Source organism: Malaclemys terrapin, chromosome 12, assembly GCF_027887155.1.
Source record: "Malaclemys terrapin pileata isolate rMalTer1 chromosome 12, rMalTer1.hap1, whole genome shotgun sequence".
Lineage (NCBI taxonomy): Eukaryota > Metazoa > Chordata > Testudines > Emydidae > Malaclemys > Malaclemys terrapin.
This window is the reverse complement of record NC_071516.1, coordinates 11,164,284-11,189,922: the sequence shown is the minus strand read 5'-3', so window position 1 is coordinate 11,189,922 and position 25,639 is coordinate 11,164,284. Positions and strand designations below refer to the sequence as shown.

At 41.8% G+C, this 25,639-nt stretch overlaps 1 protein-coding gene across 3 annotated transcripts in view; it reads left to right on the top strand.

Moving 5' to 3' along the window:
• Positions 1 to 14,708, top strand: part of GNAS (GNAS complex locus) — a 263,534-nt gene extending 248,826 nt beyond the window's left edge. For all 3 annotated transcript variants that reach the window (XM_054045876.1, XM_054045877.1, XM_054045878.1), the window contains exons 7-12: positions 2,358 to 2,431; positions 4,623 to 4,681; positions 6,805 to 6,925; positions 7,437 to 7,567; positions 8,440 to 8,507; positions 10,853 to 14,708. In XM_054045876.1, coding sequence (XP_053901851.1) covers positions 2,358 to 2,431; positions 4,623 to 4,681; positions 6,805 to 6,925; positions 7,437 to 7,567; positions 8,440 to 8,507; positions 10,853 to 10,999 — 600 coding nt within the window. In that variant the 3' untranslated portion in view covers positions 11,000 to 14,708. The remainder of the gene's footprint in view (positions 1 to 2,357; positions 2,432 to 4,622; positions 4,682 to 6,804; positions 6,926 to 7,436; positions 7,568 to 8,439; positions 8,508 to 10,852) is intronic.
• The last annotated feature ends 10,931 nt before the right edge of the window (positions 14,709 to 25,639 follow it).

Genomic DNA, 25,639 nt, shown 5'->3' with positions numbered 1-25,639 from the left:
TTTTGTTTAACGATTTAACAGTATTGTCTAACCTTTGGATTTCGTATAGTGATGTGACTCTTTAAGCTTAAACAGTGACTAACTTATGATTGTTTTAATATAATATCAGTGCAATAAGGGAGTGGCTTTTAATGCACTCATAAATTCTTTAATATTCTACGCCATTCTTGTGGTCTTATCTGTATGGTCCATTTGTAACAGTGCCCAGTACAGTCCCAGTAATACCAAGATTAGTAACCATGGTAGTTTAAGTCCTGGATTTCAAAAATCATCAGTCAGATTCAAAATTATGTCTCCTGATAGAACATGAACTTTCAAGATTTAATTTATTTGAAGCCTATCTATATTTATTTGCTTCTATGTTAATTATCCTTTAGGCCGGTGGTTCTCAAACTTTTTTTTCCACAGACCACTTGAAAATTGCTCAGGGTCTTGGCGGACCACTTAATGATCTTTCCAAATGTTGTTTGTACTGTTAGCTAACTATTATAAAGTGCTTTGGATAAAAATGCTATATAAAAACCCTTAAATAATAATTAACGTGTTTTTGTTCTACAAATAAAAGCACACAACTCCTATTTTAATATCAGTAGTCTCTCCCCTGCTCTGGAAGCCCATGTGCACTCTTTAGAAGGAACTATCCGTGGACCACCTGAATGGAGTGGTCTGCAGACCACAGTTTGAGAACCTCTGCTTTAGGCTGTCTACATGTTTGCCAATCCATGCAAAACACCTCTGGTGGCTTTTGCTCTTTATGTACACCAATATCACAACTTTCCTACTTAATGGCTATCTCACTTGTTGGCAGCTCTGGGGATCTGATTGTTTTGTGTGTCTACAGGAAAACCCTAATATGATCACATTTTTAAAAATCTATTTCACATAACATTCCATCATTTGAGTTCCTAGTTCTTACCAATAATAATGTGAGCCCCATGCCTTTCCCCAGGAGCCAGGTATTGGGAAGAAAGGGAGAAATCTTCCATAAAGTGCCACTTCATTAAGGTTATTGCAGCCCAGTGTGTGGAAAAGCCTCCTAACCCTCCTCTTGCAAGACTGGGATTGGGAGAGAATCCAGGCTGCAGTCTGTTTAGGGCTTGGGAATAGGCCCAGAAGTATGGGCAAGTTCAGTACCCCCACCCCTCTGCCAAAAGCATTTCTAGGAAATGTGGTGCCAGGGGATGCTGGGGTGTCGAGGCCTCCCTAGCATGATACACTGGGAAGGGAAGCAGAAAATAAGCACATTTTCTCTGATAACAGGAGAGACAGCGGATGGAGGCAGGAGCTGGAATTGTCTCCAAATGATTGGGAGAGCTCTACCTGCTTACATCTCCTTTAACCCTCGAGTCTCTCGGGAGAATCGGGAACCTAGGGAGGAAGAAGCCTTTTTGTGTTTGCTTTGAGCTTCAATACTAGACTTGACAGTTTGGTTTTAATCACTGCTCCCCTAGGGCAAGTCTGGGTTCTCTGGAGAAAGAAACCCTATGGGAAGAGCCTTGTTTGATTTAAAAGGAACTCCAGTGGGAGACAAGGGGTAGCCTTTGGGGAATGTCAGCCCAATACATTCCTGAACGTATAAAGCCATAATCATTTTGGTTATTTGGTAGATTGTTGCTCCTTTTTTTAACACAAATGCGATGTTTGGGATGACAATTGCTGTGTGGCATCTGTTGTCCCTAACTGTGCTTCACCAAGCTACAGGATAAGCAAATAGCAGAGTGTGCTCAGTTATCTGTTTTGAAAAGCTTAACGTTTTATTATCCCTATATCTGCATGTTAACCATCTACTTTTCTCAAAGTGAGCCTGTTCCATGCAGTCTCTCAGTCTTAATCCCTCACTATAGGATATGTTGCTGTCTCATGTGGGGAAACAGAAATGTAGGTTCTTTTGCACTGCTCTGTGTGACGAAGCCATCCACTATTCACCTGACAATTTTGTTGTCTTATGCGCAGAAGTTTATAGTCTGATTTTTGAAGGTGGTGCTGAGCATTCACTGCCCCTCTGTAAATCAGTGGAAGTTGTGGCTCATCACCTGAATGTCAGACCTTCAGAGGACTCTTACAAGATTTAGTAGATCTGAAGGCCACATCCTCAGAGGTGCTCAGCATCTGCATTTCCCATTTTGGTTCTCAGGATTTGGCACTCGGATCCCGATTGTGCAAATGCTTGTTAAGCATGTGTACAAATTTTTAGGGCGGGGGCCTTCACCCAGCTTCACATACCTTTCCTTTCTCTGCAGCACTGAGTACAAGAGCAGCACTCAGCAATTTATTATATTTTCTTTTCAAATTTGGAGGTTTGAAGAATAATCAAATCACTGCTTTGAATAAAATGACTTTTTCCTCTTGTTCTCTAGGACCTGCTGAGATGCAGAGTTTTGACATCAGGAATTTTTGAAACCAAGTTTCAGGTGGACAAAGTAAACTTTCAGTAAGTATCCTCCTTCATTATTGCTGAATTTAACACTTAACGGAAAACAAGTATTTTTCAGATACTTCTGTCTAGGAGCTTTACATTTTAAGGTTTAAAAACATCATGGGAATTGGCTGACATCTTTCTGCTTTTAATGCCAAAGAACTGGTGGTTTTTTCCCACACATTTTGATAAAGCTTTTTGATAACTTGATTCTCCTTTACTCTATCTTTCTATAAGCCTGAAAATAACTTTCCTCCTGATTCTGCTTTTTTCTAAATGGCAAACATCTTTTCTTCTGTTTTAATGCAGCTGACATTAAAATGGATACTGTTTTGTATATATATAGCACTTTAGCCTTCCAAAATACCTGTTTTGTGCATTTGTATCATCTTCTCTGATTATGCAAAGCCAGGAGAGGAAGAAGAAAGTGCACTTTTGTGGATAATATTAAAATAATGGGGCCATGTCTGGTTATTTGATTTAATTGCTCAGCAGTAGAGTTAAGAGAAGATATGCACACACACATGTTTAAAAGAAGGTGTATACAAAAACCACTTTATTGGACAAATTCTGCCCTCTTGTAAGGATCTGCAGCTCTCGTTGTTCTCAGTGGAAACTGCATACAATTTGCCCCACAGAGCACAGTTTTTGAAAGTAGTCACTTAGGCTCCAATCTGTACAGGTGGGCCACTGCATCTGAGTGGAGCTCTCCTGACTTCAGTGGCACTTGGTGTAGGCTATGGGGCCTACCTATACATATCTCACTTTTAAGATTGGGACCTAAAATTGTACTCTGGGATCTTGTATTTGCTTCAGTACTAAGAGTATGTCTACACTGCAATAAAACGCCCGTGGCTGGCCTGTATCAGTTGACTGGGGCTCATGGGGTTCAGGCTGCGGGGCCATAAAATTGCAGTGCAGATGTTTGGGCTTAAAATGGAGCCCGGGCTCTGGGACCCTGACCCTCACCAGGTTTCAGAGCCTGGACTCCAACCCAAGCCCAAATATCTACACCGCTATTCTTAGCTCCACAGCTCAAGCCCTCGCAAGCCCAAGTCAGCTGACCCAGGCTCTGAGACTGACTGCCACAGGTCTTTTTGTGCTGTGTAGACATACCCACCGATAACACTGTCTGAGCTGTTCCCTAGATTCTTTTTCCCGATTCTCTTCATGTTATGACCTAATCTCTAATTTGAACTGGTCTGTACTCTGCTTGCCTTTTTAATTCTGTTTTGGTTTCCTATAGTTTTCTTTTCCTCTCCTTCCTGTTGCCTTTCATATTGTCTCTTGGAGAGTGTCTGTCAACCAGTTTTATCTAAATATAAAAGAACAGAGAGAAACTTTTCTTTGAACTGCTTCTGTGCCTCCTTTTCTTCCAGGTCTGTCGTGTTCCATGCATAATAAAAGTTTAAAATCAGTGTACTGACAAAGCTGTCCAAAATCTATGTGTGTATCAGAGGAACAGAACACTTTCCTCCCTCTTCCAGTTTATAAGTAGCTGGTGCTTAATGGTTGTTTGATGGCCCTGACCCAAAAATGCTGACTCTGATATTGTTGAACCTAGATCTTCAGTATCTGTGTGAGGAAACCTCTCATTGTAGTAGTTTTATTAAATGTCTCTTTGATCAGTGAGGACAAATAAGAACCCTGTGATATGCTTCAGCAATTCTAGCTTTTCTTGTCTTTTTAGTGCAGATGTGGGAATGGGCTTGTCTACATGAAATCTTGGTGGGCGGCAAGCCAGGGTATGAATGTATAGCGCACTAAGTCACTGGGTGATCCTGCTACCACGTATTAAAAGTTCAATAGTGTGCTGTGACATACTGCTATTTCAAACAGAACTGTAAAACTTTTAGTGCACAATAGCAGGGTCCATCCACACGGACAGTTAATGTGCAGTTGTCTTGTTTACTGTAGATTTACACCCCAGCTTGCCGCACTCTAACTTTTCATGTAGACAAGCCCTAAAAGTACTACATTACGTTTTGGGGTGAAAGCCTCTTTGCACTGGCGAATAAGCTGTTACTCCTACCTGCGGATTCTGCCAGTCCTTTGTCTCATTAGGTTCTAAAAAATGGGAGTCCTGGGGTTGTTTACATGCTCTAGTCACATACAGCATTTACAATTACTTTAAATACTGTATGTCAGAGTCAGGAGAGCAGCGGTGTTTTTGTACAGTACGTGACTAAGAGTTTTTCCTCTTTAGCATGTTTGATGTTGGAGGGCAGCGAGATGAACGCCGAAAATGGATCCAATGTTTCAATGGTAAGATTTGGAATTGATTTTTTTATCAAATTTAAAAAATAAAAGTTCATTGCAATATTTTAATGTAAATAACAATACGTGAGATTTAACTCCTGTCCTCTTTAGTTGTCTGGAATCATAAGGTGTCTCTTTGAACAGACAGATTGGCTGGAATTTGTATCATCGTGTAATCTACTGTAACTGTTTTGAATGTCTTGAGTGCTTGAGTGAAAATTTAGGTGGGAAGGAAAGGAAGCTGGGTAAATTAAAATAGTTTGTCCAAACTTCCTGCTGCCCCAAACTTCCTGCTATCATTTACTAAGTTCTCCTTTTTGTGATTTGCCCACGACGTGACAGTTCATTTCCAAACGGTCTGTTCTGTCTTAACAAGTGAAGGGCTACATGTAGCATAAATACGGGTGATCAAATTAAAATGCCACATTATTGTGTGTAAGAGAAGCTATGTTGCTGACCTAGTAGGTGCCACTCTTCCAAGTTAATAGTGAACCATTGCCGCAGTCAGGTGCTAGGGAGCTCTTTGGAGGTTCTGTCTTTTGGATAAGTTGTAAAATTGAGGTCCGGAGTGGCACTGCTCATAAAGTTTTCCACTGAGTTTTGAAATTGTTGCACCTTAGGCACCCATGTATTTCTGTAGGACAGCTTTTAAAATAATGGTATAGAATGTGTTACGCCCTGTCTAAATTGACCAGGAAAACTCTAACCACCTTGCTGGGAAAAACTGTTGGTAAGCTCCTTTCTCTAGAATGCTAACATAGCAAAATGGCACTTAAAAGTCCTATGCACTTTTCACAAGAGCTGGACTGTTAACACTTTTTTTTTGTGTCCTGGCCAAAATTCATTTTGAGTAATCTAGTCTTTCATAAACTCCCCCGGTAATTTAAATTGTCCATAGTCCTCTTTGTGTCCTGAACCTAATGTGTGTGAGTTTTGTACAGCTGCTGCATTCCACCCCAGAGGTGTCTGTATATGAGTTGTGTGTGAAGCATTTCTTTTGTGCACATAATTTTGTAAAGCTAGATCTAGTCAAAAATTTTCAGACTTAATTTTTTTAATGGGCAAAATGTAATTTCACACAATTCCTCTCCCCCTTGTTTAGACCAGTTCTAATGAGCTCATAGAAGAGGGAAGATGCTAAATAGAGAGAACATAGCTTACTTGCTTTTTATTCAGCTACAGTTGCTGCCGTAATTTCATCTGAGCAATGGGATATGCATGGGACTGCTGTGCAATGTTTCCTTTTGCCCTACTAATAAAAGATCCGTTCAGTTTTCACCTCTGCTCCTTCCTCTTCCTGTTGCCTTACGATCTGCTTCATCTCTCCTCCTGTTGATGTCTGAGGCAGATGAGCTTGGAAGTCAGTATGAGGGGTCTGGAGCAGCACAGCCACATAGAATCATAGAATCTCAGATTCTATGATTCTATGAATGTCTCCCTGGAAAGAGGCAGTGTCCCTCTGAGAGGTATAGTATGCAGTGGGAGGAATTAAGACTGCAACCATGAATTCACAGTGAATCTTTTGTTTCATCCTTCTCTCTTCTTTCCTTACCTTTTCTTCAGTCATCTTTCCTCTCATCTCTCCAAGGAATATCATTTTAGAAAAAGGTTTTGGGAAGGGGCCATACTAATGTGATTTCAGTGGTTGTGCTTTTTATTGCCATGGAAGCAAAAGTGCAGTTGCTCTGGAGTTCTCCCAAAGGCATCTTTGCTTTCTCTGCTCCCTAGAGTTGATTTTTAGCTTTTTAGTTCCCTCTTTTTTTTTTCCATTCTTCTTTTCCTTTTAAAACTCACTTCCTTTTTCTCTGTACCTCACTTCATCTTTCTCAATCTTTTCTCCAGTCTGATCCTTCTTTCCTCTCTTTCTATAGTTTCTTTCTATTCTTTTCACTCCCCTTCACTATCCTGCATCCCTTTCAGTCCTCTGACTTCCCACTTGCCTCTGTTATGCTTTCTTCCCTACTGCCCCCTCCCTTATTTCTTACACCTAGAAAGCAGGAGGCAATAGTTTTAGGCCAGCCCCTCCCCACCTTAGTGAAGCTGGAAGCTTTAAAGTTTCATAGAACTCTGGGGTTCTTGAAGATTTTATCAGGATCTTGATGTTAACTACTGGGTGTTTCTTGATTTAGATGTGACTGCTATCATATTTGTGGTGGCCAGCAGTAGCTACAACATGGTTATACGAGAGGACAATCAGACCAATCGGCTTCAAGAAGCACTAAACCTCTTCAAGAGTATCTGGAACAACAGGTCCATGAATTGAAGTTTCATCATTAATTTCACATGCATTAGTAACACTGTGTTATATTGATAAAGTTAATCTTTGGTATAAAGTGCACCATTTCTATTTCTGACATGGCCCAGTCAATCATTATCTTTGATCGCCACTGTAAACCTGCTATATGGAATACTAACACACAGTATTAAAATCTAATGAAAAAAAATACACAGTATTGGGAAAATGGTAGTCATAATAGTGGAAAAAAATAAAATAAGCTTAAGAGAAACTGTGATAGTATAGAATATGAATATATTCTCTAAAGCAGTGGTTTTCAACCTTTTTTCATTTGCAGATCCCTAAAATATTTCAAATTGAAGTGTGAACCCCTTTGGAAATCTTAGACATAGTCTGTGGACCCTCAGAGGTCTGTGGACCACAGGTTGAAAACCACTTCTCTAAAGTGTAGTGCATTATGTTTTTGTTATTGATGTTTAAGCTCAGCCATACATTCTAACAATATTTGGCTTCAATTTTCTTTAGGTGGCTACGGACCATTTCAGTAATTCTTTTCCTGAATAAACAGGATTTGCTAGCAGAGAAAGTTTTGGCAGGGAAATCTAAAATTGAAGACTACTTTCCAGAATTTGCTCGCTACACTACACCAGAGGATGGTAAGAACATTTTTCTCATCTTTTTAATAAACCTGTATCATCAAAGTACCACTTCCTTGGGCTATAGTATATGTTAATTGTGTATGTAACATTTATTGGAAGTTTCAGATAAACTTTAAAACAAGTAAATTTCCAAAGCTGAAAGAATGTTCAGTATCTTTCAGACAAATTGTAATTTAATGTTTCTTCAGTCCCATTAGAGGACATTATCTGTTGGACATACACATAGGCATCTCAACATTCGATCATTTTATTACGCACTTTGTTGCTAGACTCCACTGCAGTCTCAGTGCAGTGGTGGGGTGCAGGAGTGTCCCTTGAGGTGCAAGTTTCCATGGGAACACCCTTTCTGTGTGTGACAGCACTTTTTAATGATCCTTTTTTTTTCTTTTCTTTTAAAAGAGACTCTCTAAGGAAGTTTCCATCTCATATTATGCGGTTACTTATAAAATAAATATACTTGTTACAGATTCATTCACTTTAATGACCATCAGCGTTCCTTTATCTGCAACCAGAGTAGTACAACTCGACCCAGTCAATGGCATTAGGGGTTATATGGTGTTGCAGGTTACCTGTAAGTTCCTTACAAAAGCTTGTATTTGCACTAATATTTCCTTAAATTCTGACACATTCCTGACATTATGGATACCATCATATTTTGTTGCTTTCCTGGAGTCTTATTGTTTTAGATACCATATTAGAGACTAGAACTATAATATTTTATGTTAAGAACATTGTTTAAATTGCAATTGAGCAGAAAACAAAGACTAGTTCATAAAGTTGATGGTCAGTGGGTAAGTTATGATTTTAAGAATCATTACTATGAAACTCCTACTTTAACAAATGCTTATTGTATTATTATTATTAACCAGCAACACCAGAGCCTGGTGAGGATCCCAGAGTTACAAGGGCCAAGTATTTTATTAGAGATGAGTTTCTTGTAAGTATTTTCTTTTTTCTATGCATGTTTTTCTATCATAAGCTTAACTGTGTTTTAATATTGCAGAACTGTTTGCCTATTCTTACAGTGGCTTATATTTAACCTGCGTGCTATGTAATACACCCAACTAGAGGTTTAAAAGGTGTTGGATTTTTTAGCTACTTTTCGTTTGTTTCACAAGATACACAGTTAAATGATTAGAATAATTGTTGAGAATCCATAATTCTCAAATGGGAGATAATGGGTGAATCCCTAACCCCACTGACATCCAGTAGCAAAATTCGCATTGACTTCAGTGGGAGCCAAGATTTCATCCACTCCGTCACTTCTAAAGGAAGTTGTGGTTCAAATCAGTCTATTATCTGCTGAATATTAATATTTCCCTGTATCGTTCCCATCATCTCATTAGCCAGCTGATTAGTTTTAGTAACAATTGTTTAAGTATTTGTACAATAAGTACCTGAATTAGGTGTCATTATTATTAGGGATACTGAGCATCGCAATAAAAATTGGGACTCATCTACACCTAGGGTTACCATATTTCAGCAAGCAAAAAAGAGGATGGGAGGAGCCCCGCCCCTGCCCCTCCCACTTCCCGCCCCCCCAGAACCCCCAACCCTCCCCCCGTTCCTTGTCCCCTGACTGCCCCCTCCTGGGACCCCTGCCCCTAACTGCCCCCCAGGACTCCACTCCCTATCTAAGCCTCCCTGCCTCTTGTCCCCTGACTGCCCCAACCCTTATCCACACCCCCACCCCCAGACAGACCCCTGGGACTCCCACGCCCCATCCAACCACTCCCCACCCCCTGACAGCCCCCCCCCGAACTCCCAACCCATCTAAACCCCTCTGCTCCCTGTCCCCTGACTGCTCCGATCCCTCTCCGCACTCCTGCCCCCTGACAGCCCCCCCCAGAACTCCCAACCCATCTAAACCTCTCTGCTCCCTGTCCCCTGACTGCTCCGATCCCTCTCCCCACTCCTGCCCCCTGACAGCCCCCCCCCCAGAACTCCCAGCTCCCCACCCCCCTGCTCCTTGTCCCCTGACTGCCCCTTCCTGGGACCCCTGCTCCTAACTGCCCTCCAGAACCCCACCCCTAAGCCTCCCTGTTCCTTGTCCCCTAACTGCCCCCTCCTAAGACCCCCCCCAACTGCCCCCCAGGACCCTACCCCCTACCTGTACCCTGACTGCCCAAAACTTTCTCCACCCCCCCCCCCAAAAGCCCCCCCCCCCGTTTCTTGACTGCCCCCTCCAGAACCTTCCTGCCCCCGGTCCCCCTTACCCTGCTGCTCAGAACAGGGTGTTGGGCTCTGTGCGAGCCGAGCCGGACACGTGGCTGCGCTTCCCAGCACAACAAAACCCGGTCCCTGGCCCTGCACAACAAAACCCGGTCCCTGGCCCTGCACAGTGCTGCCGGACCGGGTTGCAGGAGAGGCCAACTCAGAATGCAGGGCGGCTCCGGCTCCTCTACAGCTGCTCAGGAGTCCAGCCCGGGATTTTTCTGCAGCCCTCCCAGCCGCTCGCTCTGCCGGGGGAGGGGGAAATCCCGGACATTGTGAGTGCTTTACAAATTCCCCCCGGACGCTATTTTTAGCGCGAAAAGGAGGACATGTCCGGGTAAATCCGGACGAATGGTAACCCTATCTACACCAGAACCAAAAAAATACAGAGAGACTGTGTCTAGTTTGTAAAGAGGAGCTGAAGATTCACACACAGGCAAAATTCAGTGCTCTGGAGGGGGAAGTTCACTATGGGAGTTGTGTGGGCCAATTCCCTCCCCCACCTGCACATAATTTCCCCATTAATGTGAATCAGTGAAATTATCTTATCTCTGTAGTTACATTTCAGTTCCCAAATACTCAGTTTTTCCACATGCAACCCTGTTCCTTTCAAGTTAAATCCTTGGGGTAAAAACCTGATCCCACAGAAGTCAGTGGGAGTTTTGTCACTGACTTCAGTGGGGTCCAGATTTCACCTTAGAACAGCAGTTCTCAAAGTGAGTTGCGACCCGTTTTAATGAGGTTGCCAGGGCTGACTTAGACTAGCTGCAGTCCGGGGCCGAAGTCTGGGCAGTGGAGCTCAGGTTACAGACCCCCTGCCTGGGGCTGAAGCCCTTGGGCTTCAGCTTTGGTTCCCACCCCCCAGGGGCTAGGGCAGGCTCAGGCTTCAGTCCCCCCTTCTGTGGTTGTGTAGTAACTTTTGTTGTCAGAAGGGAGTCGTGGCACAATGAAGTTTGAGAACCCCTGTCTTAGAACTTACATAATATCCTCACCAACATTCAGCTGAGAGCATAATTTTTTCCAGACAATTTTATTTTGACACACAATTTCTCTGTACTATTCCTACAGAGAATCAGCACAGCAAGTGGAGATGGAAGACATTACTGCTATCCTCACTTCACCTGTGCAGTGGATACAGAAAACATCCGGAGGGTTTTCAATGACTGTCGGGACATTATTCAACGGATGCACCTTCGCCAATATGAGTTGTTGTGATGGAGAGCACTTTTTTTCTGTGTTTTGGACTCCTTATTCCTTATTAAAAAAAAAAAAAAGAAAAACAAAAAAGAAACAAAAAAAACCCTTGCCCACATAGGGTGGAAGAGAACTGTTGCAGTCTCCCTCTGATTTGCACCCCTCAACTTTTTCTCCTTGCTGGACAATAGCAGCACTTCTAAGCTTGCTTGTGTCCCCCTCAGACAGTTTGAAATGGCACCTAAAACTTAAAGGCCATTTTCATGGGGGGTTCCCTAACACTGTTGTTAACAAAATAAATAAATTAATTAATTAAAAGCCCTGAATGTGGAGCACCTGAAAGGATTGGGGATAAAATTTAAAAAGTAAACAAACAAACAAAATGGGGAGAGAAAACCTTAGGTAATTTAGCACTGTTGTGGGCATAATCGTATAACCCATGATCTCAACTTTGTATCCATTCACTGCATCAGACAAAAGAAGGTGCCAAGTCACAGACCAAGTTTGAAGACAGACACTTGAGTTTGGTTCTCTGACTGTAATGTGGCTTTGAACGGAAATACTGACAATTCTACAACAGACCTAGACAGTGCAAAAACTAACCGCTACCTTTCAGAAGGGTATTTTTAAATCCAGTCTTGGTGGTCTTAAGATGACCATGGACGTTATGAATTGAACTGCGTATGGCCTGTGATTGCAGAAAGAGTTAACCACACACTGTTTTCCGTTTGTCCACTGATGATCCTGTCTGCTATAAAAATCATTATCTGGACTTTAGTCCTCACGGTCTTTCCCTTCTTTTTCTTCTCCCCGCCCTCATTTTTTTATTTTACTGCTGGATTATTATTCTTGTACAGACTGTAAAATGTATTATTTTGTACAACTTTATTGAAAAAATAACTTGTAGAAGATCTTTGTGCCTTGATTATGGCTGTACCTGTACAATGAGCTAAGATGTAAGTATGTTTGATTGCGCTGTACAGCTTTGTCAACCCTATCTGCAGCATTAGCTCAAGGTAGGGAAAATTTATCTGTAGTTTAGTTTTTCTGGTTTATAAAAGAAGGAAAAATACTGTTTAGTAAAAAACAAAAAAACAAAAAAAAAAAAGTACAAATTGTGCAAACTTAACCACTTTAAAAGTGAGGTCTTCAACAAGTGACCAGATGTTGCAGCATCATGCTTTTTAATTTTTAGCTTTAATTCATTTAAATCTCTATCCAAATGCAAAACATGGCTTGTTTCTACATAAACCAAATTTTGCTACAAATTATAAATGTTAGTCTTTGGTCATTCATAGTCCTTTTCGCAAAAGTCAAAAACAGAACAAAACCAAACACATAGGCATCATGCAGGTCTGGTGACCATCTGTAGACTGGGCCAAATACCCCACCAAACTCCGCTATCCTGCGTGGGCATAATACTACAAGAATGATAAGGTGAACACCGCCCTTGGATTTGGCCACTGAATTCCAGTTTCAAATGACATTTTTATCTCTCTTTTAATAAAGAGATATCTTAGAACCTTTTTATTTTATATTAACTATATAAGTAGCTTAAAGTGAAGATGTGTGGATTTTTTCTTAAACTTGAATAATTTATGCAAATTATATGCTTAGAACAACATGTGGTACAGTAAAAAGAAAAAAGAGCAAAAATCACTGTAGCAATAAGAGAGCATGTAATTTTAGTAACTACTACTACACTGCTTTATATTTTATACCTAGGTGTTTTATGTCTCTGTGAGTGTATTACTTTTTCATGTGTCTAAACCTACGTGTACAATTTGTACAGAGTCAGAAATTACAGCTGTAATAACACATCTAGAACAGTGTTAGCATATATTACTCAAACGCCCTTCTCCGCTCCCTCTCTCCCACCTACTCCCCCAAACCAATCTGGATCTTAATGCAGTGAATTTTTTAAAAATTACCTCTTTGCCTTTCACACTAGCTTCTTTTCACAAGACGTTAATTTCTTTTGGGGAAGAGGTCCAGTTTAAGTTAATGCTAGGGTGTGGTCAGCAATGTCTGTGGGGCTAGATTTGCTACAGGTACCGGATGCCTTGTTAATGTTACGAACTGTAATCATGCAGAATTGAGAATTTTTTGTTATTGTTGCTTTTGTGGTTTCCTTTAATGAGGAAATTAACCCCCTAGTCCATTTTCACACATGTAGAAAGCAAGGACTTAGTGTTGGTAATATCTCATTCCCCATTTGGTTCAAAATGACTAGTGATCTTTCAGAAGACGCTAAATTGTCTTGAAACTTTGGCTGCAGTTGCTAATGAGATTTGAAAAACCTGTCTGTCCAGTTCACAATTTGGAAAGCTGCCATCTGAACCTTGTGAATCGGTAGAAGAGCCTGACCCCAAATACCCCTCACATTCTTAGATTGGAATCACTACCTGTAGGTTAAGGGTTGGAGTTTCAGTAGGTAAAAGTGGGATGAAAAAGAAAAGGAAATAAAACATGAGCCTTAATTTTTGTTACAGGAGCCAAAACCTTTAAGTTTAGTGCCAACCCTTATCTTTTTAAGCCTGGAGGGAGTTGGTGGAAGCACCAAATTTATATACGGGGAGGGAGGGATCCAATGGTAAGGAATGTAATCTCTGATCTGAGAAAAAGAAAGCACCTCCTCTTAAAAATACAAAAATTATGTCAAACTCCTTCCTCTGACAATGACAAGGATACACAAGCATATGTAACAAAGAAGAACTATACAAGACAATACCATTTTAAGAAACTTTCCTATAAAGATTTATATGAATGGAAATGTTTAGGAGATGCCTTTTTTTGAGAGAGAGAGAGAGAGAGAGAGAGAAGGCAATGTATTGAAAAGTCAGGTTGCACATGTATGGAGTGTGTGTGTGTCTTAATGTCTCAGTATTGCCTTTGTTAGTTTCTTCAGTAGTCCATGCAGTTTGGTGGCCTGGTAAACGCAAGTCTTATTTTTAAAAGCTTTTCTTTTTTGTTTTGTTTTTATTTTTAATACAAAACCATAAAGCTTTAATGCTTGCTGTTTAATTAGTAACTGTGTTTTCTTCTGTCTCTAATTTAGTAGCCATCATTTGAAGTTATTTGAACCATTCCAACTTAATGCTTGCTTATATTTTCTTACTTTTATTATTTTCCCTCCCTGTCCCTCATTTATTTATTTTAACTTCTTGTTTTCATAATTGAGGACTTTCATCTTTTGTCTCATTCACCTGTTTGGGAATTTCTGACCCTTCCATCCAAGACTTTACTCGTTCTACTCAGTATTCATTGATGCTGAAGTGTAAGATACCTGCAAATGTAAACACTACCACTTCTATTAATAAAAACAAATACAGTGTTTTAGGGGCACATTTGCATCACTATAGTTAAGGTTGTGTCAGTATTTCCATTAGAAACCCATAGGGGGAGTCTATACCTTGGCACCAAATTGCCCCAGGCTAAATCTTGCCATACAAGGCTTCTGCTCAAGCATGATTTGGAGGGTTGGTTTTTAAACAATTTCCAACATAAACTTTTGGTTCTGTTTTAAATTATACAACTGTTTCGTTGGACAGGGGTTGATTTAAAAAAAAGATTGGTTCAAGATATTTTTGGCACTTGTATAACTCAAAAACGGTTTTGATTTAAAACATAACCTTTGGCAAGTCAGTAATCTACCATATGATCTGATCACTTTGGGTGTTTTGTAAAAATGATGATAATAAATTGTAGCAGTGTCGTGGTTTCAAAATCAGCTACTGTGCTTTTGCAGTAACTTATTTCAACCCAAGAATTTTTAACAGTGTGGACTTAGTGTACATGTGCACCAGCCAGTGTGATACAGTCAATGGCCATGTCTCCAGAGGTGCTTTCTATGGTCTGTTAAGGGAAATAACCTATTAACAGTGGAGGATTTACCCTACAAACCCAGATAGCTCAGACAGCATCAACAATGACCTTTTAAAATAGAGGGTGACATCCTGGCCTGATAAAGTCAATGGGAGTCTTTTTCTTACCACTCACTTCATTGCGCCAGGATTTCCCCCAAAATGTGTGAATGGGGACTACCATGAGGAACGGGAGCTAATTCCTGTTGTCTCATACTGCACACTTTCAGAATTGGTACATGCAACAGAATATTTTTTAACCAGTAAATCTATGCATAGATTTATCATTTGTTTATAGGCATTTTTGTGGTGCTCATCACGATAGTATTTGTGCACCTTATAACCATGAACATTCCTGTGAAGTGGGATGTTTGTATTAAATCCCCATTTTACGAATGGGGAAATGAGGTACAGAGAAATGAAATGATTTACCTAAACCACACAGGAAGCTGGTTGCAAATTTGGGGCTAGAATCCAGGTCATCTGAGTCCCAGTCCAGTGCCTTAACAATGAAACCATTGGTTATTGGTGCTGTATAAATGCTGAAGGTAGATAAAATAATTATGAGCTATCAAATAATACAATTTACATTGGAGGAGAAACCCCCCTCTATGCTTTTTCGTACAATACATGTGTTTATCCATGTTGGCAGTCTTAGCACTGAATCCTTTTCCCTGTGAAGTCAATGACAAAACTCCTGTTAACTTTAAAAAGCAGAATCAGGCACATAGAGTTGCATCAGTGGCAGCCAAGGGCAGTCAGCAACTTACAAAACCAGACCCTTGTTCCTTCATAAGGTATGTTCTGTTTATACCACCATGAAAAATATTTATAGGCAAAATCTCGTTGCATTCACAGAGGAAAACTTACCCCTCTCCTTCAGCTTGGTGTTTCTGAAAGTTCAGCGTTAGGGGGAGGAACCTTCTACTGCTTTAACAAACTTAGAAAAGTTTTTGAAAATAAAATAAGTTACAAAGGGGATTTCTGAACCTCAGTTGGTGAAAGCCCTGACACCAAAAAATGACCTCAGTTGGAGACTGGCAAGCTGGGAGTTCCAGCATAACATACGGAACTAGTTTCCATCATATTGGTGGAACCATCCAAAAATGAAGTTAATTAGTTTGTTTGAATATTAAGCATGAAAGCTGGTATTTCATTTGTTAGGTCAGTGTTAAAGCAGGATGGGAACTGCTTTTGAGTGTCATTCTGTCAGTGTCACACACAGGTCAGTAAATGGCAGCCATCAGTATTGGGCTCATAATAACCGTTATACATAATTGTATTTTCAGTTAAATTTCTTTATTAATGGTGAAAACTGCTTTTCATCCTGTCTACTTTTAATGTGCTGAGCAAAGCTGAAAAAGATTTTGGGGTGATAGTGAATCACAAATTGAATATGAGTCCACAATGTCATGCAAGCTAATGTCAAAAGGCTAAGATTCTGAGATGTATTAACAGGCAGCGCAGTCCCTTGGGTAGGGCGAATCGGAGTGACCGCTCTGGGCCCTGTGCTTTGGGGGGCCCTGCGGGCCGGTGCGATTGGCCAGTGCGGTTGGTCCCAGAAGACACAGGTGCAGGAACTATGGGTGCGGGGGGTGCTGCAGCACCCCCAGGCTCTCGGCTGCTGCTGCCCCACATGCCCACGGCTCTGCCCAGCTGCCGATGCAGAGCGGGCACCCAAGTCACCAGGGGCTGATTTGTCCCGGGCCCCGCACTCCCCCTAGGGACGGCCCTATTCACAGGAGAGGTGTATGTAAGACATGGGTCATAATTGTCCCACTCTACTCAGCACTGGTGAGGCCTCAGCTGGAGTACTGTGTCCAACTTTGAGCACCACACTTTAAGAAAGTTGTAGACAAATTGGAGAGAGTCCAGAGGAGAGCTGCAAAAATTATGATAAGTTTAGGAAACCTGACATAGGAAAGGTTGAAAAAAAATGTGAAAAGAGAGATGACTGAGGGTGGACCTTACAGTCTTCTAATATGTTAAGGTTTTACAAAGAGGTCAGTAATCAATTGTCCTGCATGTCCACCAAGGGTAGGAAAAGAAGTAATGGGCACAATGGAGATATAGGTTAGATATTGGGAAAAACCTTCTAACTATAGGGATAGATAAGTACTGGAATTGGTCACTGAGAGACATTTTGGAATCCCTGTCATTGTAGGTTTTTAAGAACAGGTTAGACAAACACCTGTCAGGGTGGTATAAGTTTACTGGCTCCCATGGGTGGTGGGTGAAGCCTCATGTACCCCCTCTTCCAGCTGAGGCCAGGCCCCCACTCGCTGCTCTCAGCCCCCCCATGTGGCCCCAGCCAGGGCAGGGGGTGGGGGTGGCTGAAAGCTCAGGGCCATGAGTGAGGGGGCAGAGGGGCTGAGAGATTGTCCAAGGTTGAGCTCTCAGTCCCGGCAGGGACTGTGGCAGAGAATCAGCCCTTGCTGGAGCTCCAAGCCCGGAGCCCCTCCCCTGTTCCGCACCTTCCCCCACAGCTCTGTACCCAACTTGTTCCTTTTGGTCACACACACACACTCCTCCCCCCTACCCCCTCCCCGCCGTGGCAAGAGCTCTTCCAGGACGGGGCTGTGGCAAGGGGAGCTTTTTCTGGGAGCTCCAAATTGACTGGGGCCCTGTAGGCCCATGCAGTAATCTGCCGCTGCCCCTACCACCCCGGACAGTGCGAGGTTTGGGGAGGCTTGGCCTCCCCTAGCGTCCATTACGCGGCACCCATGCTTGGTCCTGCCTCCGTGCAGGGAGCTGAACTAGATGACCTCTTGAGGTCCATTCCAGCGCTACATTTCTATTATTCTAAAATGGGCACAGTTTAAAGCACGATCCTTCTAAGAGTGACATTATGGGGCTCTGTGTCCATGTCTATCACTGATTTCTGCATCAAATGTGCTTGGTACTTAGAAAAAATGCCTCTTTACTTGTCTGCCAGCCCTGCAAATTTGGCCAGGGCTCTGGAAGTCAAGCTGGGTTCTTTCCATCTTGTGCATCATCACCAGTAATAAAAGTTCAGTGACACCTATGCAGTGAGATGTAGTTGACTGAAAGTTGGTAAACAGTTGTCTTGAGGAACAAGATAGAATAGAATCCACAGCTCATTCCATCCCACTGGCTCTGCATTGCTAATATGAAAAGCAGCAAAAATGTACTTCGGTCAATAAGGTATGAAAACATGACCCAGAATACATGTGTCGAGTAAGAAGAGATGCCATCTTTATGTAGTCACTTATCAAATAGAGCTAACTGCACTCTGAGGCTGGAACAAATGCAAAGAATTTAAAAAGTTAAGGCTTGAACACCTCTCCTTTCCTTCCTTAACTCACTTTGGTTCTTTTTGCATTAAAAATGTTATGTAATAACTACCCTGTGCTAATGTCAAACCTCTGCAATACCTCATCAAGGCGTGATTGAGCGCAGGCTAGTGGTGTTTTGAATTTGTTTGGTTTTGCTGATCTGTTACATAATCTAAATAATGTTTGTGGGACGGTGACTTACATTTGGCTATAAAACATGAAGTGTGGTATTTCTCTCTTTTTGTAATTGTCCCGCTCTTGGTCTCATGTAAGAATTAGCTTGGTCTCTTTAGGTTAGATAAATGTCTATCAGGGATGGTCTAGACGGTATTTGGTCCTGCCATGCGGGCAGGGGACTGGACTCGATGACCTCTCGAGGTCCCTTCCAGTCCTAGAATCTATGAATCTATGAATTTGTGTCATTCGTACAAGCAATATTCCGGGGTGAGGAGCAGCCAGAGAACTGGGTTTGTCCCACCAGCATCCTAAGCACCACTTAAGTCCTGTGAATGCAGTATTGAGGGCCCTTTGAAGGGATTCCCATTCAAGTTCATTTTCACTCTGTTACCACTCCTAGGTTTGCCAAGTCAAGGAGAATTTCCATGGAAGGGAGTGATAAAACCCCAATAGAGACCGATGGATGAAGACACCTCAACCCTTTTTTAAACCTAGAACTCTATGAAACAATGCAGGTATTTTGGGAAGAGTTAATGATTCTCAGTAGTCATAATCAGTTCTGCTGTTCGCTTGAAGGCACCATCTCCAAAAGGGTGTCCCAGGAACAGATTACATGAAAGGCTCTGGAGTTTGCCCTGATTTCCATTCCCACAGGTTAGGGCTATGCTGGGCTGCAAAGTTACACCTGTGTAACAGGCTCTCTGAGCCCAGTGCTCATACACACAATAGCATGTTAATAACATACCTGTGCCTAAAGTTCCACCGCTGGCAGGTTGTTTGGTTCAATACTGTACCCCATAAGCCTCTACTCTGCTCTGTTCTTGGGAATACCACTGGGTTGTGCCTCTTTCTTTTCCACAGCTGCTGTGAAAGACAGCAGGAGACAGCCCCACGAAGGATCAAAGGAACTGGAGAAAATGCTAAATAGGCAGTTAATGCCCTTGTCAGGGGTAGAAAAAAAGTTGGAGGAATTTTTCATTCCTCAGTGTAAGTTTCTCAAGTTTGGATCATTATAAAACTTATCCAAGGCAACGGGGGCTATTTCATTAAAAAGATTAGGATGCCCTAAACTAAGGAACATGACTGAAAAACAAAAAATATCCAAGTTAAAAGCTCCTTGGTAACAGAAAGAGAGATCGATTGGTGCTTGCTCTGGTATTAGGTAACATGGTTTTGCTATAGGTTCCATTTGAAAAGTACCTGGGTGTATTGTGAGGTTCTGTTGTTTAGCAGTTTACAGTATGTAACAATAGTTAACTTGAACATTTTAAAGAGATATTATAATCGTGCTGCTTCGTCTCTAATCGGTGGCCACTCATGCTCTCTTCCCCCACTTCCTTGTTTTGTCTCTAAAGTATTTCCCAGTTACCTAGCAAATTGTCTTAATGTTGCAGTGTTACCCTTAAATTGTGAATCTCAAAGTAAAAAAAGTGCTTAATCTTGAGCTTTTCTTCCAAGAGGAAGAACCCTTCAGCCACATCTCATTAGCCTAACTTGATGCTGCTATATTTTCTTGGTGGATCTGAAAGCTATTAGAACCTTATTTCTATTTGAATGTATTGACTGGGTCTTAAAGGGCTACTGATTACTGAAATACTAGCTTCTACTAAATGAATTCGGTGAGAGGTGAAGGCAGGGGTAATTAGGTTAGAGAGAACAATTCCAGGGTGGAATGTGTGAAAACACAGAAATGGAAGACAAACTTTGGTATGAAATCAGTTCTTCTCCTTCGGGTTTGTTTTTTGTTTTGTTTTTATTTCCCTGATAAGCTTTAGTTTGCAAACAATATTTCCCAGTCTTGCATAAAGTCAGGTTGGTCACACTCCCATCCAGCTCTCTGATACAATACCTAGCACTTGCATAGTGCTTTACAGACACTAATCCTCACAACAGCCCTGCGAAGTAGGAAGTCTGAGGCTGACAGGTATATTAACTTGTTCAAGACCACACAGACAGTTGGTTGCAGGGTCTGAATTAAAACTCAGGCATTTGACAGTCCATCCATAGCTTATTCCTCTGGACCATGTTAGCCTCACATATGAAAGAAAGGTAGTGTAAATAACTGCAATTAAGAGGGGAAGTCCTGTTTATTTATTTACTGGAAAATGAAAAATCTTTAGGACATTCAGGTAAATGTAAGTGCATTCATTATAATGCAACATTAAACGTTGCACTGAAACCTTGGAAAAACACCAATGCATACGGGAAATTACAATAACGCCAAGGGGACATCAACATTGTTTCTATTCAGAGTTGTAAAAGCATAGTTTGCAAATTTCAAATTCTGGTAAACTCAGAATATTTAGTAACAATTTAACTGATACATTGAGGCTGTCTTTCTTATCTCACTTTGCCTGCTGTTTATTGACCTAAGGGAAAAAAGCCTGGAGATCATACTTTTTCTGCAAAGGGTCATTCAGCTGAAGTTTGACTTTGGTGCAGTCCCTGGTTTTCCTCTCCAGGAAAGTTGGAAGTAAATGCTTTGAGTATTGTTCATTCTTATATATAAAAAGGTGAAAATTAATTTTCTGTTACTGTAATCAAAATAAAGAAATACAAATATATAAAGAGTTAAAAACTTCTTTTAATTTTAAGATCCAATCATTGAAAGTGCTCATGTCACTTATTCTTAATATTGGATTTAGTGATGGCATTTGCTGCTGTGGACTATTGAATCCCCCTGCTCGGCCTAGGTGATAAGTTTAGGTATTATAGCATGACTGTAATGGTCACCCCCAGAGGACAGCAGTCCTGATCATTGTCATTGGGTGAATTCTCAACCGGTACTGGGAATGCTTATGGGGACTACGAACAGAGTGTGTTGACTGTGAAGCTCTAAATATAACAGACCTGTCCACTGGCCAAACACCCTACTTAAGAGGTGCACACATCAGGGACCTCAAGATTTGTGGGGGGAGGAAGGGGAATGGTATTTCCACACATGCATGCACATCTCCTGAGATCTGCTGTGCAAAGCCCCTTTATTTGGGCTTTCTGTAGGAAACAAAGATTTGGTCCTAAACCTATAGTTTGTGTGTGTGAAATATAAATTATTTATACCTCCAAGGTATGAGCCAACAATACCATATATAGATTTGTGACCATTTATTTATTTTGATACAGCTTTCACTGACGTATTCCCTGTCCTTCCTTTTCAAACCCCTCTGTATTGTTTTATTACTCCCATTCATTGCCTCATGTCTGCAACTAGACGGTAAGCTCTCCGAGACAGTGGCCATGTCTTTCTCTATTACAAAATGCTCAAGACACTCTTAGGTGCTGTAAAATAATAAACATCAGAATTGCAGACCCAGTGCCATCACAGACCTTGCCACCTTCCAACAGCAAAGCTGATTTCTTCAACCTGCCCTCTCTAACTAACGCAGAGCAGCGTGCACATTTCATAAAAAAACACAAAACTGCACTGCACACACAATTCTTCCCCCGAGGAGAGGATGAGAGAGAAGGAAGCACCTGTGACATGTTAAGTCATGTCACTTATTGCACTACTGGAAGGTGCTTGGGTGTTTGTACGGCACCCTAGCACAAAGAGGCCCTGGTGCATAGCTGGGGCTCCTAGGTACTATGGAATCCAAATAACACGGTGATGAAGATGGCACAGGAATCTATTAGAATACAATAGTACAGCTGTGGGAGAAAGAACAGATTCTATTCTGGTTTGTGCATTATTAACTGCATTGTTAACCAAGTTCCACTAGCAGAGCCTAATTCTGCCCTCTGTAGACACAGAGATTGCAAAAGTGTAACTAAGGGCGGAATTTGACCTGTAAAACTTATTTATTGGAAATAACTTTTTGCACCACACATGATTAACCTGTGGACTTCGTTGCCACATTAAATCATTGAGGCCAAGAGGTTGGTGGAATTTGATAAAGGCTCTTCAAACTTCCTCTTCAAAGTGAAAGGATTGTAAACATTTTAACTGAAATCCAGTGTTTGCAGATGACTGGAACTATCACAGAAATAACTTGTATCATAACTGCTACATATTTGAAAAAAAATCTCTTCGGTACAATCCAGACACTTATTTAAAATGAGATAGGATGAAAAAAATGCTCCCTCAGGCTTCAAAGCAAACATCAATACTAACTGATAAGGGTGAGGAAGACACTTCCCTTCTCGGTGGGTTTTTCAGGTACTGTCTATGGGTTTCTTGAACCTAGCCATCTGCTACTGGCCACTGCACTACATGGATAATTGGTTTGTTCTAGTGAGACAATTCTTGTCTATTTATGGTGATGCAGTAGAAGCAAGAAATAACTGAGCTTACCTTGCAGGACTGGCATTTAAAGGAAAACACATTTTTACTTGTATACTGAACTTATTATATAGGGAATTAATAAGATCCACACAGACCTTCTGCTACCATTGTAGTGTCACTTGTCAGAGTACAGTCACATTTTAAGATGCATCCACTTTCGATAATTGGACTGGGACTTACTGTTCCATTTGTCTAGGCTGTTTTGTTTCCAATACCTCTCTCTAATCTTGTCTCCATTCCCTCAATGGTTTTCTGGGACCATCTCTCCCCCTGATTATTCCCTTATATATAACCACCAATTTTTAGCCACTTCCTTCTTGCCACTATCTTGCTGCTGAGGGAGGACTAGAAATTTCTTTATGAGAGTGTCATTGCTACTAATTAACTAGCCAGAGAGGTTGGTGTGCAGTGAGGTAAATCACTCCGTCCTTCCACCTTCCCCCACTTCCTTCCAGACTCAGCAGGCAACTTTCACCAACACCTGCCAACTTGTTCCAGGAGAAACATGACTCTTGCATTACTGAGCTCAGCCATGAATTTATCCTCTATGTTCAGTACCACAGACCAAGAATACAGGCCACATTTTAATTTAAGCTCATTCTTAAATTTCCATGTCTGCCTAGAATGGGGACAAACCAAACTTTTGTGCACAGTAAGAGGTAAATGTTATCTTCAAAGACACAGAAACCCTTTAACATCAGTGAAGGAAGAATTTCACTCTCATGCCTCGGTTTCAAAAAGGGTCTTTCATGTGTGCCTCTTTCTCCCCAACCATCCCTTCCATTTTTGCATGTGTATTTTATAGCGTTGAAGATGCAGTATTTTACGAGTTAGCGTTCTATAAAATAGTTTGCAATTATTTGGGGGTGCAAATATACAGGCATAATTTTGCAAGTCACTGTTGCACAGTGCATTCTAATGTTAAAGATTGTATTTTGAAATCTATATGGCTTCCATCCAGGCCCTGTGTCTACTTGCTTTGTTTGTATTCACAGCACATAGATTGTGTTGGGTATTGATCTGCAGTAACCAAAAGAGTTAAGCAGCTGCTTATCATCTATCGTTTTGTCTAATCTACACCAGAAAACTTAACATGTGGGAATAAAATGCCAGCCTGGACCTCTTCCAAATAGCTACAGAAATAATCATGTTACTTTGCATGGTGTTTTTGAAGCAAGAAACATGACGCACAGTAAAACGCCAAAGTTAGGAGCCTATGCAAATAATTTGTCTCTATATAAATTAATAATTGATCCAAGTTTCCTCTTCATGGTGAAAGGATTGTAATATTTTAACTGAAATCCAGTGTATACAGATGACAAAAACAGGGCCAGCTCTAGTTTTTTTGCTGCCTCAAGCAAAACAAACAACAAAAAAACCACCTCCAAGAGCGCAACTGCCGCCCCCAGAATGCTGCCCTTGCAATTGTGCAGCCCCAAGCACATGCTTGGTTTGCTGGTGCCTAGAGCCGGCAGGTTAACATGCTACTTTTGCAAGGTGCAGCAGATCTCAATCAGAAATGGTTCAGGCCTTGGAATTACAGATCCTGTGAAAGCTGCAGTAACAACCACCTCCCCACTAATAGGCTCCTATTACCCCTCCACCCCCATCCCGATTTTTCACATTTGCTGGCTGGTCACCCTAGCAGTCACCAGGACTACTCTTGGCAATGCCAGGTTTTTGCTTTGTGGTTTCCCGTGTGAGTATTGATCAGGCTGGACTTTGAAGTCTTAGTGTTTGGTTTCCTTTTTCGTACAGGATAACTTGTCTTGAATTTCCTCCACCTTCCATTAGATGGGACAGCATAGTAGCTATCCTGCAACCATCCTCCAAAAATTTGTCCTACAGTTTGCAGCCTTGCACACCATTCTGGATTATGAACACAACTTGGAGGATCTGCCTCTTGTCTTTGCCCTGGCTAGAGTAGCTTCAGGTGCAGTATAGAAATGCCTTATTTCTATATCTGTAAGTCAACTATTCCATACAGCTCAGGTGTGCCATGTACCTTGAGATAGAATGAAAACTACTCACACCAGAACTGAAGATGTAATTGGAGTTCTCACTTCTCCTTGAGCTTGAATGGGGCATTTCTAACTGTGCTAACACATTGCATTGCTGCTTAGTACTTGCCTTTTCTATCCAGAGAGTTTCAGCACTCAGGAGTTGGTTACAACTGTGCAATCTGCTCAGCAGTGATACTGGTAGCATTAGAATCTGATAACCCAAATATAGCACAGATATTGCTTCTGTTAACTACGCGGGGCTGCACCAACTAAAATATATGTAGACTGAAAACAAAACTTGGGGTTGATTTACCCATACCATTATCCAAAAAACAAGTACTGTTTGCCCACTGCTTAGTGCCACTCCCCGTAAGTTGAATTGTTCCATGTTGTTAACCCCAATGACTGGATGGGTGCTATGTTCTTCTCCTTTCACTGCTGTCAGGTGCCAATTACCATCTGACTAAAGGAAAATGTACCAAAAGCTGTGGTTTGAGCATTACTCCTGGGGGAATTCTGCACCACTGCGCATGTGCAGAATTTGTGTCCCCCCACAGATTTCTTTGCTTCCCTGAAGAAAAATGACTTTCTGACAGGGAAGCCACAAGAGTTGTCATGCCACCCTCCCCAGCAGGATGTTTTGGGTGCCCAGGGCAGCTGGAAGATAGATAAATCACTGTAGGGCAGGGGACTCCTACCCTGCACCGGGCTCAGCTGCTAGCTCCAGCTGGGCTGGGGAGGACGGGACTTCCTCTTCCTCTTCCCCTGCATGGCATCCAGGGCTAGGTCAGACCCACCCACAGATTTCTCCCCCACTCTGCAAACTCCCTCCGCTTCCTGCACTCATTGCTCCTCAGCTGCAGAGGGAGAGATCCCTATACAGAGAGCTGTTCCCCCATCTGCCCAATCCCCATGCATCCAGACCCTCCCATGGAGCCTCCCCTCCCCCCTGCACTCAGAACCCCCGATGAGCACCACTCCCCCTGTACCTGGATCACCTCAATGAGCCATCTGCACCCAGATCCCCCCCCACTGAGCCC